This window comes from Heterocephalus glaber, unplaced genomic scaffold (assembly GCF_053883595.1).
Source record: "Heterocephalus glaber isolate CG9 unplaced genomic scaffold, H.glaber_assembly_v1.0 deba00001504, whole genome shotgun sequence".
Classification (NCBI taxonomy): Eukaryota; Metazoa; Chordata; class Mammalia; order Rodentia; family Bathyergidae; genus Heterocephalus; species Heterocephalus glaber.
The window spans coordinates 14890275-14905063 of record NW_028258324.1 but is presented as its reverse complement, the minus strand read 5'-3'; the positions used below and the strand labels follow the sequence as shown (position 1 = coordinate 14905063).

Genomic DNA, 14789 nt, shown 5'->3' with positions numbered 1-14789 from the left:
TTATTGACATATAGGTTCTGGAAGTAGGTATTGATGATCCTCTGGATTTCTGCTGGGTCTGTTGTAGTTTCACCCTTTTCATTCCTAATTGCATGGATTTGGGCCTTTTCTTTCCTTTTTCTGACAAGGTTGACTAAAGGTTTATCAATTTTGTTGATTCTTTCAAAGAACCAACTTTTGGCTTCATTGATTTTTTTGTATCATTCTCTTAGTCTCCATTGCATTGATTTCTCCTCTCATCTTTATAATTTCTTCCCTTGTATGAGCTTTGGGGTTGTCCTTCTCTTCTTTTTCTAGAAGCTTGAGGTTCAGCATCAGGTTGTTTAATTGGGCTCTTTCTGTTTTCCTCATATGTGTATTCACTGCTATGAATTTCCCTCGTAAGACTGCTTTCATTGTGTCCCATAGATTCTGATATGTTGTACTGTCATTGTCATTTAATTGAAGGAACTGTCTGATTTCTTCTTTAATTTCCTCTGTGACCCATTGGTTATTCAGAAGTGTGTTGTTCAATTTCCACATGTTTATGAAATTTGTTGAGTTTCTTTTGCTATGGATCTCCAATTTCATCGCACTATGGTCTGATAATATACAGGGGATAACTTCAATTCCTTTGCACTTACTTAAACATGTTCTATGTGTGAGTATGTGGTCTATTTTGGAGAATGACCCATGTGCAGCTGAGAAGAATGTGTATTCTGATTTTGTGGGGTGGAAGACTCTGTAAACATCTGTTAAGTTCATTTGTTCAAGAGTTCGATTGAGTTCTAGTATTTCAGTACTTATTTTTAGTCTAGTTGATCTATCTATTTGTGACAGTGGGGTGTTGAGGTCCCCCACTACAATTGTATTAGTGCATATATGGCTTTTCATGTCTGTTAGTATTTGTTTTATATAGTTGGGTGCACTAGTGTTTGGTGCATAGATATTTATGATTGTCATCTCTTCCTCTTGGATTTTTCCCTTTACAAGGATGTAGTGTCCTTCTTTGTCTCTCTTAATTAGTGTTGGTTTGACATCTACTTGATCTTCAAAGAGGATAGCTACTCCTGCTTTTTTTCAGGTTCCTGTCGCATGGAGTATTGTTTTCCACCCTTTAACTTTCAGTCTATGAGTTTCCTTTTGAATTAAGTGTGTTTCTTGTATGCGGCATATTGTTGGATTTTGCGTCTTGACCCATTCTGCCAGTCTATTTCTTTTGATTGGTGAATTGAGACCATTAATGTTGATGGTTATAACTGAAACGTATTGACTTGTCATTGCCATGACTTTTTCTTTTTGTTGGGTTCTCCCCCTTTACATTTAATTTCTTGTCATGCCAGATGAGTTCATTCTGCTTTGCTTCCTGGGTTGCGATCCTCAATGTCTTCCTAGGCTATTGTGTAAAATTCTTTGGAGTGCTGGTTTGGTATTCACAAAGTTCCTAAGGTGCTCTTTGTCATGAAAGTATCTTATTTCTCCATCCATTTTGAAAGATAGTTTTGCAGGGTACATCAATCTGGGTTGGAGGCTGTTTTCTTTTAGGGCTTGGAATATGTCACTCCAAGCTCTTCTTGCCTTGATGGTTTGTGTTGAGAAGTCTGCTGTGATTCTGATGGGCTTTCCTTTGTATGTGATTTGTTTCTTTTCTCTGACTGCTTGGAGAACTTTGTTCTTCTGTTGTGTTTCTGGAATCTTAACAATTATATGCCTATGTGTAGATTTTTTTTGATCAAGGCTATGTGGAGTCCTATATGCCTCACTTATCTGTATGTCAAGCTCTTTTCCCCTGCTTGGGAAGTTTTCTGCCATTATTTCTGTGAAGAGATTTTTTTATGTCATCTGCACTCTCTCCTGTTTCTTCATTGAGCCCAATCAGTCTTATGATATTCTTTTTTGCATCATCTAGCAGCTGCTGGATTGATTTCTCATGTTCCCTTAGAATTTTGAAGCAATTTTTCTTTTCCTGGTCACTAATTGCAATCTTATCTTCTATATCTGAAATTCTGTCCTCACACTGGCTCATTCTGCTGTGTAGATTTTCAATGGAGTTTTTCATGTCCTGGAAATCTATTTGCATCTGTTTTATGGATTCCATTTGTTTCTTATGTTGGGATTCCATCATGTTCCTCAGCTCCTCTCTAGATTTATTAATCATGTCTTGCACTAAGGGCACAATTTCTCCTGTTATCTGAGAAATTATTTCTGATTTCCTTTTTTCCAGATACCCTTTTGTTGCCAGTTCATTGTGTCCAGGTGGTTGAGTATCAGAGGGTTCCATCTCATTTCCCTTTGGGGTTGCTGTAGGTGATCTGGAAGTCTGGTTTTGAGACTTATTTATGTGTTTTCTCATTTCGACTGGGGCAGGGGGCTGTTAGTGCCTGCACGGATTACCTCCAGAATAGAGGGTTTTTAATCTCAACTTGACTAAAGCTATCTATGAAAAACCAACAGCCAACATCACACTAAATGGTCAAAAACCGAAAACTTTCACACTAAAATCAGGAAGAAGACAAGGATGCCCACTATCACCACTCCTGTTTAATATTGTTCTTGAACCAGCCACAGCACTTAGAAAAGTGAAAGAAATAAAAGGAATAAAAACAGGAAAGGAAGACGTTAAACTGTCATTATTTGCTGATGATATGATACTTTACATAGAAGACCCAAAATACTCTGCCAAAAGACTTCTAGACTTAATTGACAGATTCAGTAGAGTAGCTGGATACAAGGTCAACACTCAAAAGATAATAGCCTTTTTATATACAAATAATACTCACTGAGAGAGTAAGTAGGGAAACAATTCCTTTTACAATAGGATCCAAAAAAAAGAAATATCTAGGAATCAATCTCACAAAGGAAGCAAAAGACCTCTACACTGAAAACTACAGCACTTTGAAAAAGGAGATTGAGGAGGATTTAAGAAAATGGAAAGACACCCCTTGTTCCTCGATAGGAAGAACCAATATAGTGAAAATGGCCATACTTCCAAAACTATTATATAGGTTTAATTTAATCCCGATTAAAATTCCATCAATATATTTCACAGAACTAGAGAAAAAAATCCAAAAATTCATTTGGAACCAGAAGAGACCTAGAATAGCCAAAGCAATTCTAGGCAACAAAGACAAGGTAGGAGGTAACACAATTCCCAACTTGAAACTATACTACAAAGCTACTGTGATAAAAACAGCATGGTACTGGCAAAGAAACAGACCCAAGGATCAGTGGACTAGATCAGAAGATGCAGAAACAACTCCAAACATACTCACCCACCTCATCTTTGATAAAGGAGCAAACCACCCTCATCGGAGGAAAGATAGCCTATTTAATAAATGGTGTTGGAAAAACTGGATTTCAACCTGCCAGAGATTAAAATTAGACCCATACCTATCACCATGCACTAAATTAAGATCAAGGTGGATTAAAGATTTAAATATTAGGATAGAAACACTAAATTTGCTTGAAGATAAGTTAGGTAGAACTCTTGAAGATATTGGTATAGGAAAAGACTATGAACAAAACCTCAGTGGCACGGGAACTTGCATAAAGAATCAACAACTGGGTTCTTATTTTATTCAAAAGCTTCTGCACTGCAAGAGAAACCACCAACAGAGCTAAGAGACAATCTACAGTGCGGGAAAAAATTTTCAGCAACTGTAGCTTAGACAAAGGACTACTATCTAGAATATATAAAGAACTGAAAAAAATCAGACCCCCCAAATTCAAAGACCCAATTCAAAAATGGGCATCTGAAATGAACAGACATTTCTCTGACAAAGAAGTAAAAGCAGCAAATAAACACATGAAAAAATGTTCAACATCACTGGTCATTCAAGAGATGCAGATGAAAACAACAGTGAGATTCCACCTCACCCTAGAATGAATGGCTGCTATTAAGAAATCATCCAATAACAAATGCTGGCTGGGGTGTGGGGAGAAAGGAACCCTTCTCCATTGTTGGTGGGAGGGCAGACTGGTGCAACCACTGTGGAAATCAGTATGGAGATACCTCAAAGAACTAGGAATAGAGGTCCCATTCGACCCAGCTATCCCCTTTCTGGGTATCTTCCCAAAAGAATTAAAAGAATCATATCACAGCGATATATGTGCACCCATGTTTATAGTGACACAGTTCGTAATAGTGAAAGCTTGGAAACAGCCCAAGTGCCCATTGACTGGAAAGTGGATAAAGAAGATGTGGGTTTTATATAAAATGGAGTACTACTCAGCCATAAAGAATGAGAAACTAGAGACATTTATAGCTAAATGGATACATATTGAGGCCATCCTCTTAAGTGAAATAAATAGGACACGTGTAAATACCGAAGTTTCTCTGGTGTGAGAAACTGAAAGTGTAAATAAGGATACTCATGGATGAAATTGCCCAATAACATATTTCTCAGATTGTGTTTCTATCGCGTGTCATATGACTGGATCGAAATTTGAATTAGGGAGAAGTTTGGCTTATGTGGAGTCTGCTAACTAACTGGAGTTTTTTTCCAGATCATTATTTGTTCAGTTTTGGTTTTGGGGATCATTCTGAAACAAATCACATCCTCTGGTGTCTTGTTGGTGCTTGAGATGCTTTTCTAAGTTATATGGAAAAATGTTTAAGTGCTTTTCAGTTTTGTTTTGGTTGAGTTCCACTGCATTTAAATATTATTGTAGTTTTTTCCCCCTTCCATTGTTTTTCTTTTAATGGTTTTTTTGTATGTGTGTGTGATAATAAAGTTATTAAAAAAAAAAGAATGAGGGCCAAGAGTGCAAGGTCTAACTTTTGTATCATATGATTTCTAGAAGATGAGGAAAAATAATGTGATATAGGAAAAAATATTTGAAGAAATAATAGATGAAAATTGTGATTGTGCTAAAATTCACAAGACTATACTAACACTGAAGAAAGTTTTATTGTAAATAAGTTTTTAAAATATTTAATAGGTACTGTAAAGTGGTAACATGGAATTTTTATTTCATAGTAGTAAGTCCTAGACTTCTTTAACCTTGGGAATTATTTTCATAGTTAGTAGGTAATGTTTTAGTCTTTTCCCATATTATTACCTGTACTAAATGATTAATTCATTATGAATAATGGTGGGAAGATGTTTGTTTGTTTGTTCTTTGAACAAAATTACAGGTTTTTTTGTTTTTGTTTTTGTGTTTTTGAGACAGGTTTCATTACGTAGTTCAGGCTGGCCTTGAACTTGTGGTGGCCTGGCTGGCCTTGAACTTGTGATATTCCTGCCTCAGCCTCCCAAGTGCTAGTATTACAGGCCATGTATCACACCTGGCAAAACTACAGTTTAAAAGAAAGCTTTCCAAAAAAATTGACAATACATATTGGAAAGATTATCCATTTATTTAGGAAAATTAACTGAAAATGACCATTACTACAACATGGGATTTTACTAGTTGTACTAAAACTATTAGGCTTCAAGGAAAAAAACAAAATGTTTTTGAGTATCTAGGCAGAATATATATTTTTAAGGGAAAGAAAATCAAATTGCCATCAGACTTTTTGACAGTAACACCTTATGCCAGTAGAAGGTAGAGTAACACATTTCCACTTCAATGGAAAGAAAATGTAAACCAAAAACATTATATCTAGTCAAACTGACTTTCAAATATAAGACACAAAGGTCATCAATATGCAGAAACTCAATATTGTTCCCATGAGCTCTTCCTAAGAAATGTTAATGGAGAAAAACTTTGTCAACCCAAGTGATCAGAAAGAAGCAGAAACATAAGGACTTGAAAACAATAAATAAGTATTTACTTATAGAACTTAAATGTAGACTAGAGAGAGCTCAGCATATAATGGCTATATACTCTGACAATGTTAATGCAGTATTTACATTATAAATACAGTAAGTGGAAAATGTTATGCAAAAACAATTTTAAAATATTTTTGGTAATCATATTAATGGTGGTAGTACTAGTAGTATTACCTTAGGTTTTTATGTATGTAATGTGGCATGAAGCAAATGAGTAATTACGTGACATTCTAATTCCATTATCTTCTGTGTCCTTGAGAAGAGCCTTCTCAGTGTGGAAAAATGGAGTTACAGATGTTTCTAAGGTTGAGTAAAATCCTTGCACTCCTGAACTTGAATTACAAGTATCAGTATAAACCTATAAGATACTTTATCTAAAAATAAATAAATTTAAAAGTCTCTCCCCCATTTGTCTCCCTTGCTCCCTTCACCCACCCAGTCACCTACCTACCTGTCTACCTATTTATCTGTATATGTATTTAATTCTCTTGTTCTGTCCACTAAAAACATAGAAATAATGAATGTCCATTTTTAGCACATGATCAGATTATGCTCTTGAAATAACATTTTCCTTTACTAGAAACCAGGGCGTCCTGGAGAAATGGTTATTCCGGGTCTGGGCAGAAAATGTTCAAAATGAGCCTGGACCATATTGTCACACTAAACAGAAAGTACACCATCAAAGTTTACTGAGGAGATGTCAAAAGGATTCAGGTGCCAACTAAAGGGCCCCACATTAGTCAAAAATGACAACTTGAGTATCAGTAGGAATAATAACTGCAATGTATTAAAACATAAAATTGTTTAAGTCCAATTAATTAAGGATTTTAAAAAGAACAGCCTGCATGATCACCTATAGAGGAGGATAAGGAGATAATTCAGTATTTTGAAAGCTGGAGAATTAAAATAAGCAGCTATTTTGGATTTCCTACACAAAAGTGCCACTTTGTAACCAAGTACATAATACATGACAGGAAATTTCTAACTATAGAAATATTCCAGCTAAGAAACAAGGAATGAGAAAACCAGAATATCACTAGCAAACACTACTGGGTCCTGGTATAGACATTAATGGTTATCAAAAAAAAAAAAAGTGACAAATAAATACCATGACATAGCGAGCTATAAGGTAGTCTCACCAGAAAAAAAAAAATCAAACCTAAATTTGACCAATTCTTCAGTCAGCTACCACATGGCAGGAAATACAGCAAAGAGGAATATCACATGTGTGTAATGAGCAAAATCTAGATAGTAGGAAACTCAAGACAATAAAGTAATAAAAAAAATTTTGAAAACAGTATTGATCTAGTTTCTTCAATAAATAAGCTATGCAGGGAGGAGTTTTTAGTTTCTTTGCTTTTTCTTCAGCAATGTGTATTTATTACCTGATAAATATTTTGCCATTTTAAAGAGTATCTGCTAGCATCGGACTAAACTATGGACTCTCTGAAGGTAAGGACAAAGTTTTCATCTATAGATCCTCGCTCAGTCCCCGCTATACTAATGGGAATTTTATAGGTGTTTAATATATATTATCTAAATAAATCAGTGAATTAATAAGATGATCAAACAGTCTTTACTTAGTGATATGAGAAGGAAAAAATACTAGGAGTTAGCAAAAGAGAGAAAAGGTAACTTTTTTTTTACAAATCTACTTTATCTGGTCTTTGACAATATTAAGCTGATGCAGTCCTACTCCTATTGTGACCTGCAGAAAATTCTTGTTCTACTGATTAATCTTAAATTACTAACTTCTTTTAAGACATATTTATAAAGAGAAATACCAAATTATTGTGTCTATATCAATATTACTTTTTTAAACCCAAGTTTATAATCCTCAAATCCATCCCTATCAAACCTGGCTCCAAGATACATATTATATACAGAACAGTGGATTAAATGAATATTTGTTCACATAGGACACATGAGAAATACAGCTGAGCTTACATTCCCTCTCCTACTCAAAGCTTCCAGAAGTCTGGAGAGTTAGAGTAACTAATTAAATGGCCATCATAAAAAGCCAATAAATTCTGCAGAAACAGCACTAACTTACCCAAAACAACTCTAAAGTCCTCGCCATCCAAGTTCATTACCCATGTATTGGTAGTTTTTGATCTATTCTCCATATACTTCTTGAGGCTTTTCCCATTAATTTCCAGAGTATATTCATAAGCAAAACCACTGACAGCATCTATATTTATGGTTGCTTTTGTCTTTGCAGCTCCAACACAGAAGGTTTCTTTGCCCACTAATTTGAACATCCATTCTTTTCTTATCTCTTCCTAGGTAGTAAAACACAAAAGTTTAAAACATGCAAATGGAAGAAATATTAATATTTAATATTAGTAATGATATAAAATGTCCAAGTAACAAGGTTTTGAAAATATACTTTTACTAATTCATAATGCTGAGATTTTAGAAAATAAGGCCATTTTAAGTTTATATTTATGAATTCTATAACTATTTTTAGTTTGCTTTATACAGTGAAGTTGATACAAGACAAAAACATAAAGATAACCAATGTTGGAAAAAAGCCCTAACTTCACATATGAAGGCACAAAATCAAGCTTCTCTGTAACCATATTTTACAAAGTGACGTGTTCTCTTACCTTTCCATCTACATATACTACTCGTTTGCCTGATGTGGTCCCATGTTCAAATTCAATCTTGTGGACTCCATCACTCAAAGCAACATCCCATACAGCTACAAAATCTGTCATTTTTTCCAGGCTATAAGGAGGACTAAAGGAATAAAATAAAGCCATTATAATGGACCCCAAGCAATAATACAGTAATCTTCTTAAGATGAAAATATCAGATTTTTAAAAGCTCTAAAATTACAAAGTATGAAAGTGACATTTCCTAAGAAATTCTACTCACAGAACATACAACTATTTTCTTCCTCTTATTCGCTCTTCCTTTAAGACAAAACTGCTATGTATGGGCATACAGTCTGATAATTCCAAACAAAGTCACCTTAATACTAATAGGATTAAGAATCTATCAGTTTATCCTGGATAGTATTCTAGACTAGGCTACAGTTTCTTACATGAAAAGGTTAGTAAAAGTTCCTTCCCTTACCCAATCTGCATTTTAAAAGCATAATATTAAATGTTTTTTCTTTTCCAGATCTGAATACTCTAAAGCAAGAACTCTCCAAACTTTTCACATAATGACTAGGAATTTGTTTTTAACAAAAAGGGTACTAATTTATTATACTGAAACAGAAAGAAATCAGCTATGGAATAAAAATCCTGTAATAAAGATTAAAATAATACAAAATATTTTGAAAAGTTATTCTTGAATTATTATGGGAAAGCTAATTAAAAAAAGGCTTTTCAAAAACTTGTGGCACAAATTAAACATATTTTATATTAATATTTTAATATAAAATACATGTGTCAATGTAAGTGATATTCTACATAATATATAATTAATATTTTGATATTGATATAATTATGTAGATTATTATTAAGGGAAATAAGCAGTAATAATGATGGTAGCTAACAACAGCTGTTAATGTGCTTTTTGTATGCCAGGCCTAGTCTGAGCTTTATATGTATTAACTCATAGAAGCTGCCAGGTGCTATTAGTGCACTTACTTTACAGATAAGGTTCAGAGAGGCTAAGAGTTGGTCTAAAGTCACAATGACATTAAATGGCAGAGATAGGATTTAAACCTACGACTCTGGCTCCAGAGTCCGTTCTCTTGATATTTTCCTCTTTGTTCATTTTTTCTTTGTTTTCTTTTTTTGAGACAGGGCCCCACTGTGTAGTTCAGGCTGGCCTTAAACTCACTGTGTCACTCAGGCTGGCCTCGAACTTGCAGTGATCTTCCTACCTCTGCCTCTAGAGTGCTGTGATTACAGACAAGCAGCACCACATGTGGCTGTTCGTTCTTATTTTCTCCTTTGCATGCTTTGAATCAGAGATAGTAATTTATTTTTTAAACAGTTATTTTATTTTTTGTTTGTTTGTTTTGGTACCAGGGATCAAACTCAGGACCTTGCGCTTGCGAGGCAGGCAGTGGCACCACTGAACTACATCCCTGGCCCAGAGATAGTAATTTCATTTTGAAGTGTTTGCCAAAATTTTTTGCTGAGAACTTCACATCCTGGATCTGTGGAGAGGATGGCATGGTCATGGTGACCATGTCCATGCAGGTATTTGCTACTCTTGCTCTACATCCTAAAGCAAAACCATGCATTCTTAAATGTTACAAATATTTCCTTAACAGAATAGCTTGGATAAATAACTGTTCTGAACGATCATAACAATCGACGGTTTCAAAGCCTAGTTTTATTGCAATGCAAGACATTTACCTTTCATCATCTTCAAAGATAGGACTGTCATCTCCAGATGCCATGGTTGGCTAAACAGTCTTTAATCCAATTAGCAGCCAGGAAAGAAAAAGCAGAATTGCAGCAAAGCAAGATTGACAGCAACAAAGACGACATCTACAAAGCGTTTTTCTAACTCTGCAATGCATTTTTTAAATTGCAAGCAGTTTCTGATGAAACAACTTTAATTTTCAGAGAAAGAAGATAAATGATATTTTTTCCTATTATGGATTTACAATTTCTTAAAAGTATAATTTTTAAAAAGTAGAGAATAAACTCTAGTTTATTTCAAGTATTAACAGGATATCAGAACTGCAAGAGCCCTGTAAGATCCTTTGGGTCCCATTCTTCTTAAATTGAAGCTCTAGAGGCTCCAAGGGTTTTAGGGAGTAGATGAGAGAATACATAAAATTTTGATAAATATGATCCTTTTACTAGAAGTGGTAAGGCTACAGGGTAGTAACTAATTCATAATGCAATCTTCACAGGGCATTTTACACTTTTAAAAATTTCCTGAAATAAATGGTGAACTTACAGGAAGTAACCATGGATATACTGATTCACTTTCTAAAAGCAAACAGTTACCCACTTAAGCCCATTTAATTTATTAGTGCCAATAATACATCCACAAAAGTTATGGGACTCACCTGGTAACTAGCGGGGTCTATGCTAGAACTAGAACCCAAATAAAGTAAATAACTGGGAAGCAGCACTAATTTTTACTAAAATCTGATACACACATAAACTCACATGAATAGGAAACCCTCCACGTTAGAAGATTTGGGGTTAACAGACCCCTGCCAAACTATCATAAATTTCATTATTTTTATTCCCAAGATCTACTGTAGCTTCAGCCCTCTCCTTAATAAATGCCTTTTCCCTATCAATGCCTTAAGTGTACTATCTCCTTGCTAAAAATGAGAGATTGCCAAACCTCTCTGGTTGGAAAAAGCCAAATGTCACAAATTTGTTAAAATAATGTTAAATTAGAAGATATTAGCTACCCATAGAAACAATCCAGTGGGAAACAGGCAAAGAAATGCTAAGAATTTTAGAATGAAAACTAGGTAAAGATCTGTACCTAATAAATCCTTCTCTAAAAAAAATTAGCACCATACAAATTTGGGAAATTTTCTAGTCTTAAGAAGCCCTAGGATATTTCCTTCAAAACTGGAGGGTATCTTGTTACTCTGAAAACAAAAACATATATATGTAGCAACAGAATAAGCCAAATAATGTAATTTAAAAACTTAATAAGCATCCTTTGTAATCTGAGAGGATTTAAGGATGTCAGATTTTGCTCTACAAAGTTTAGAGATTCTAGAAAGTTCAGTAATACAAGCATTGAAACCTGAATTGCCCTTTTTTATTATAAAAAACTTCAATTCTTAGTAACACTAAGATAAAGCATTGAACTTTCTTAATTATAATACCCTTTCATAATGAGTATAAAAGACAACATAATGAGTTGTAAGGAAAGTTAGAAACCAGGGTTTGTTTTATTTTTTTTTAAATTAAACTACCAACATTCACTCATGCATTCAACAATTGTTTATTGAGTACCTAAAATTAGCAATTTTTCATTTTTCAATAATTGATAGTATACATTGTAGTTAGGAGATAATTACATACAATGCTTAGAATAAGCACCAAAGCAACTATCTGGGAAATCTGAAGCACTCTGATTCTACTTACAACTGTTTATCAAAATTGATATTTCTTCTTAAGCACAAGTTCATAGATCAATATAAAATTATGTTTCTTTATTGGTTTTTCTAAGACATAACTGAATAAGAAAAAGGCTTTAATACAAAGTTAGTAGTATTTCAATTTTTTCTTGTCCATGTTATTCTCAAGTAAGAATGGGGGTCAGGGATATTTCCTGGAGAGGCTGGGTTAAGACCTTGACCCAGGTGATTGATACTTATTTAGAATATCAATCACTGCCATTTATCCCCAGGGGAAGCACAAGGGTGTGTAGTTTCTCCTTTTACAATGCTGCCCTTCAGTGAGTGTGTCTTGATTGTCCTCCTTGTTGGCTCCTTGCTGTGTTGGCTCCTGGAGGGCTGGTCCTGTCTAACTGCGCACAAGATATCTAAGGCATCTATCTACAATATTCCCCCCTCTGAAGAAGTACCTCTAACTGCAGGGAGGGGGCAAGGGGCGAAGACCGTTCTGGCTACTTCCAGTTGAAGAGGGTCATAGTTGTGGTCAGTAGTTAGTTGCTCTACATAGTCTTCTCTGAAAGTCCTTGTATGCTTGCTATGTGACTTGCTCCCTCATTTGACCCCCATTTAATCAATATTACCATTTAATCAATATGACTGTACTTTTAATCTTATAGATTGGTCATGGTTTTGTCCCAACTCATGCCCACCTTGTAAATTTCCATTGGGTCTTATAGTTTTGTCCCACTTTGTACCTGCCTCACCACATGGCTTTGCTGTATAAAACATCTTTGAAAAGTGGGGTGAGCAGGCAACCCACCTTCCGGTCCCCCTTCTGTCCCTCTTAGGCAGAAGCTTTCTTTCTCCCAATAAATTTTTCCTACTCTTAAAACAAAACAAAACAAAACACTAATAGGGCTCAATTAACTGCCTTTTGTAACAGCTAAAAACTGAAAACCACCGGCATGTTTGCCATCAGGGAGGGACTCCATTAAGCAAATCACAGTACTGGGGTGGATGTGGTGGTCAGTGTTGGGCAATTTATTAGATATTAACGGCCAGAGGGGCAACGGGGGAGTCCAAAATATCATGTGTTGCCAACTATAGTTAGGTAAAGAAACAAAGACTTCAGTGTATAATATATTTATAATTATTTATTTGACCTCAGTGTCAAAGACACAGGGTCTCTATTTCTAGAACAAGGCATACAGTACTCCTGGTTGCCACAGATTGTGGGCCAATGATATCAGGAAAGGATACTTTCTTTAAAGACCCTCCACCTTAGGCTAGGACCTGGCTTAAATAAAGAACTTTCTTTCGTAAATTTCTTTTTTTTTTTCTTTTGTAAATTTCTTTCATAAGTTTCTTACATGAATAAGGCCCCTAAGAGAACATCGACAATCTGAAAAGCACATGAAGACATTTTACAATTCCAAAGTAACGTCTAAAAAAACGTTGATAAGCATCCTAATTACCCTGGTTCCTCTAACCCCAGGAGTAAGTCTGTGTGCATAAAAAGACACCCAAACTCGATGCCCTTTATAGTGCTGCCTGCCTTCTCACTCACTTGCAAGTGTCATGCTCTCAATATCTACTTTACAATAAATTCTATCTATACTTCGGCATAGCTGCCTAAGTGTCTTGACTGAATTCTTCCACCAAGCGCACAAAAGGATCAGAGAGGTGTGCAAGAACTGTTCCTCCCAGAGACTGGTCCCGAGACAGCCCCTGGGGAGGCAGCGCGGTGCAGCCAATAAAGGACGAGGAGACCCACGGGGACAGGCGCGCGATGCACAAGTGAAGAAAGAGCCAAGGTCATAAGGCTTTATGAACCAGGTTCTGCACAAATAAACCCAACTCGCGCTTACAGGGAAAAGCAGACTGGAAGGAAATTCAGCGGAGCGTTAACTGGGCCGGTTTCCGGGCCGTGCCGTCCCACGTTTTCCTCAGCGACAGGGACTCTGTTTACGGCGCGCGCTGGCCTCAGGAGACGCAGCAGGACCGCCCCCACCCCGCAGTGGCCGCCTCCCCCTCCCTCCTCCGCCACCGCCTCCCCCTCCGCCCTCCCTGAGGCTCTAGGGCCCGAACTCACCCGCGCTGGCCCTCGCCTCTCACCGCCGGGCCTCCCCGCCCGAGTAGACGCCGCTCGCCGTCGCCCTGCACCCGGAACCTCAGCGACCAGGCGCGGGGGCGCCTAAAACTGCGCGCAGGGGCTTAGGGTGGGGGCGGGGAGGCCGAGCGCGGCGGAGGGGAGCCCGGAGCCCGGAGCCCGGGGCCCGCCCCCACCTGGGCCGCGGACTCACCTGCGCGCTGGGGGCCGCGGAACGGCCGCGTCAAGCACCAGTGGGGCCCGACTGGACCTACTGACCGCAGCCTGGGTCGCTTCGCCTAGAACGGCACTGTCGGCTTGGTGGTTGGACGATCTGCAGGCGCGAGTACCGAACGCTCTGACTGTGTGGCGCCTCGGGTCCCCTGGGGCGCTGAGCGCCGGCCTCCTCCCCTCCAGAGACCCAACCCCCGCCGCGGCCGCTGCTGTGGCGGCCTCGCGCTCTCCTCACTGGCCTTCAGCCGCCGTCGAAATGTGAGCCCCTAACGCACCGAGTGCAGTCACTAAACCAGCAAGTGCTAAGAGCCGGTCCTATTTCGCCGCCAGGCTGGACGCTGGAATCAACCTGTTGGGCAGAGGCAGCCCCTGTGCTGCTCTGAAGCCACAGGGAGCTTCGCTCTTCCTAAATCCGCTTTAGGGAGCCCTTTTAATTTTTATAAGGATCGCTCTCCCTGTCATCCCCATTGCTCTGTCCTCTCTGGAGTTTCCCGAGGTGGGGCGTGGGGGGTGTTTTAATGCTTATGATACATATTGATCACACCTATTCTCCCTATTATCGGCCCTTACGCCCTATTCCCTTCTTTTTTGTCTAATAATAATCTCTCATCTACGTTCTTGTCATCTGTTTTAGATGCCACATACTAGTGAGACCATGTGATGTTTGTCTTTCTGAGTCAGGCTTATTTCGCTTCACGTGATCTCC

At 37.6% G+C, this 14789-nt stretch overlaps 1 protein-coding gene across 4 annotated transcripts in view; it reads right to left on the bottom strand.

The window, feature by feature from the left end:
• The window catches only part of Faim (Fas apoptotic inhibitory molecule), a 29100-nt gene extending 14665 nt beyond the window's left edge, over positions 1-14435 (bottom strand). The window contains exons 1-4 of one of the 4 annotated variants that reach the window (XM_087186221.1): positions 14064-14435; positions 10076-10134; positions 8363-8495; positions 7807-8035 (exon numbers count right to left, since the gene is read on the bottom strand). In XM_087186221.1, coding sequence (XP_087042347.1) covers positions 7807-8035; positions 8363-8495; positions 10076-10119 — 406 coding nt within the window. In that variant the 5' untranslated portion in view covers positions 10120-10134; positions 14064-14435. Of the gene's footprint in view, positions 1-7806; positions 8036-8362; positions 8496-10075; positions 10135-13852; positions 13986-14063 lie in introns of those variants that run through there. The other 3 variants (XM_087186222.1, XM_087186223.1, XM_087186224.1) reach the window with 3 other exon arrangements.
• Positions 14436-14789: the final 354 nt, after the last annotated feature.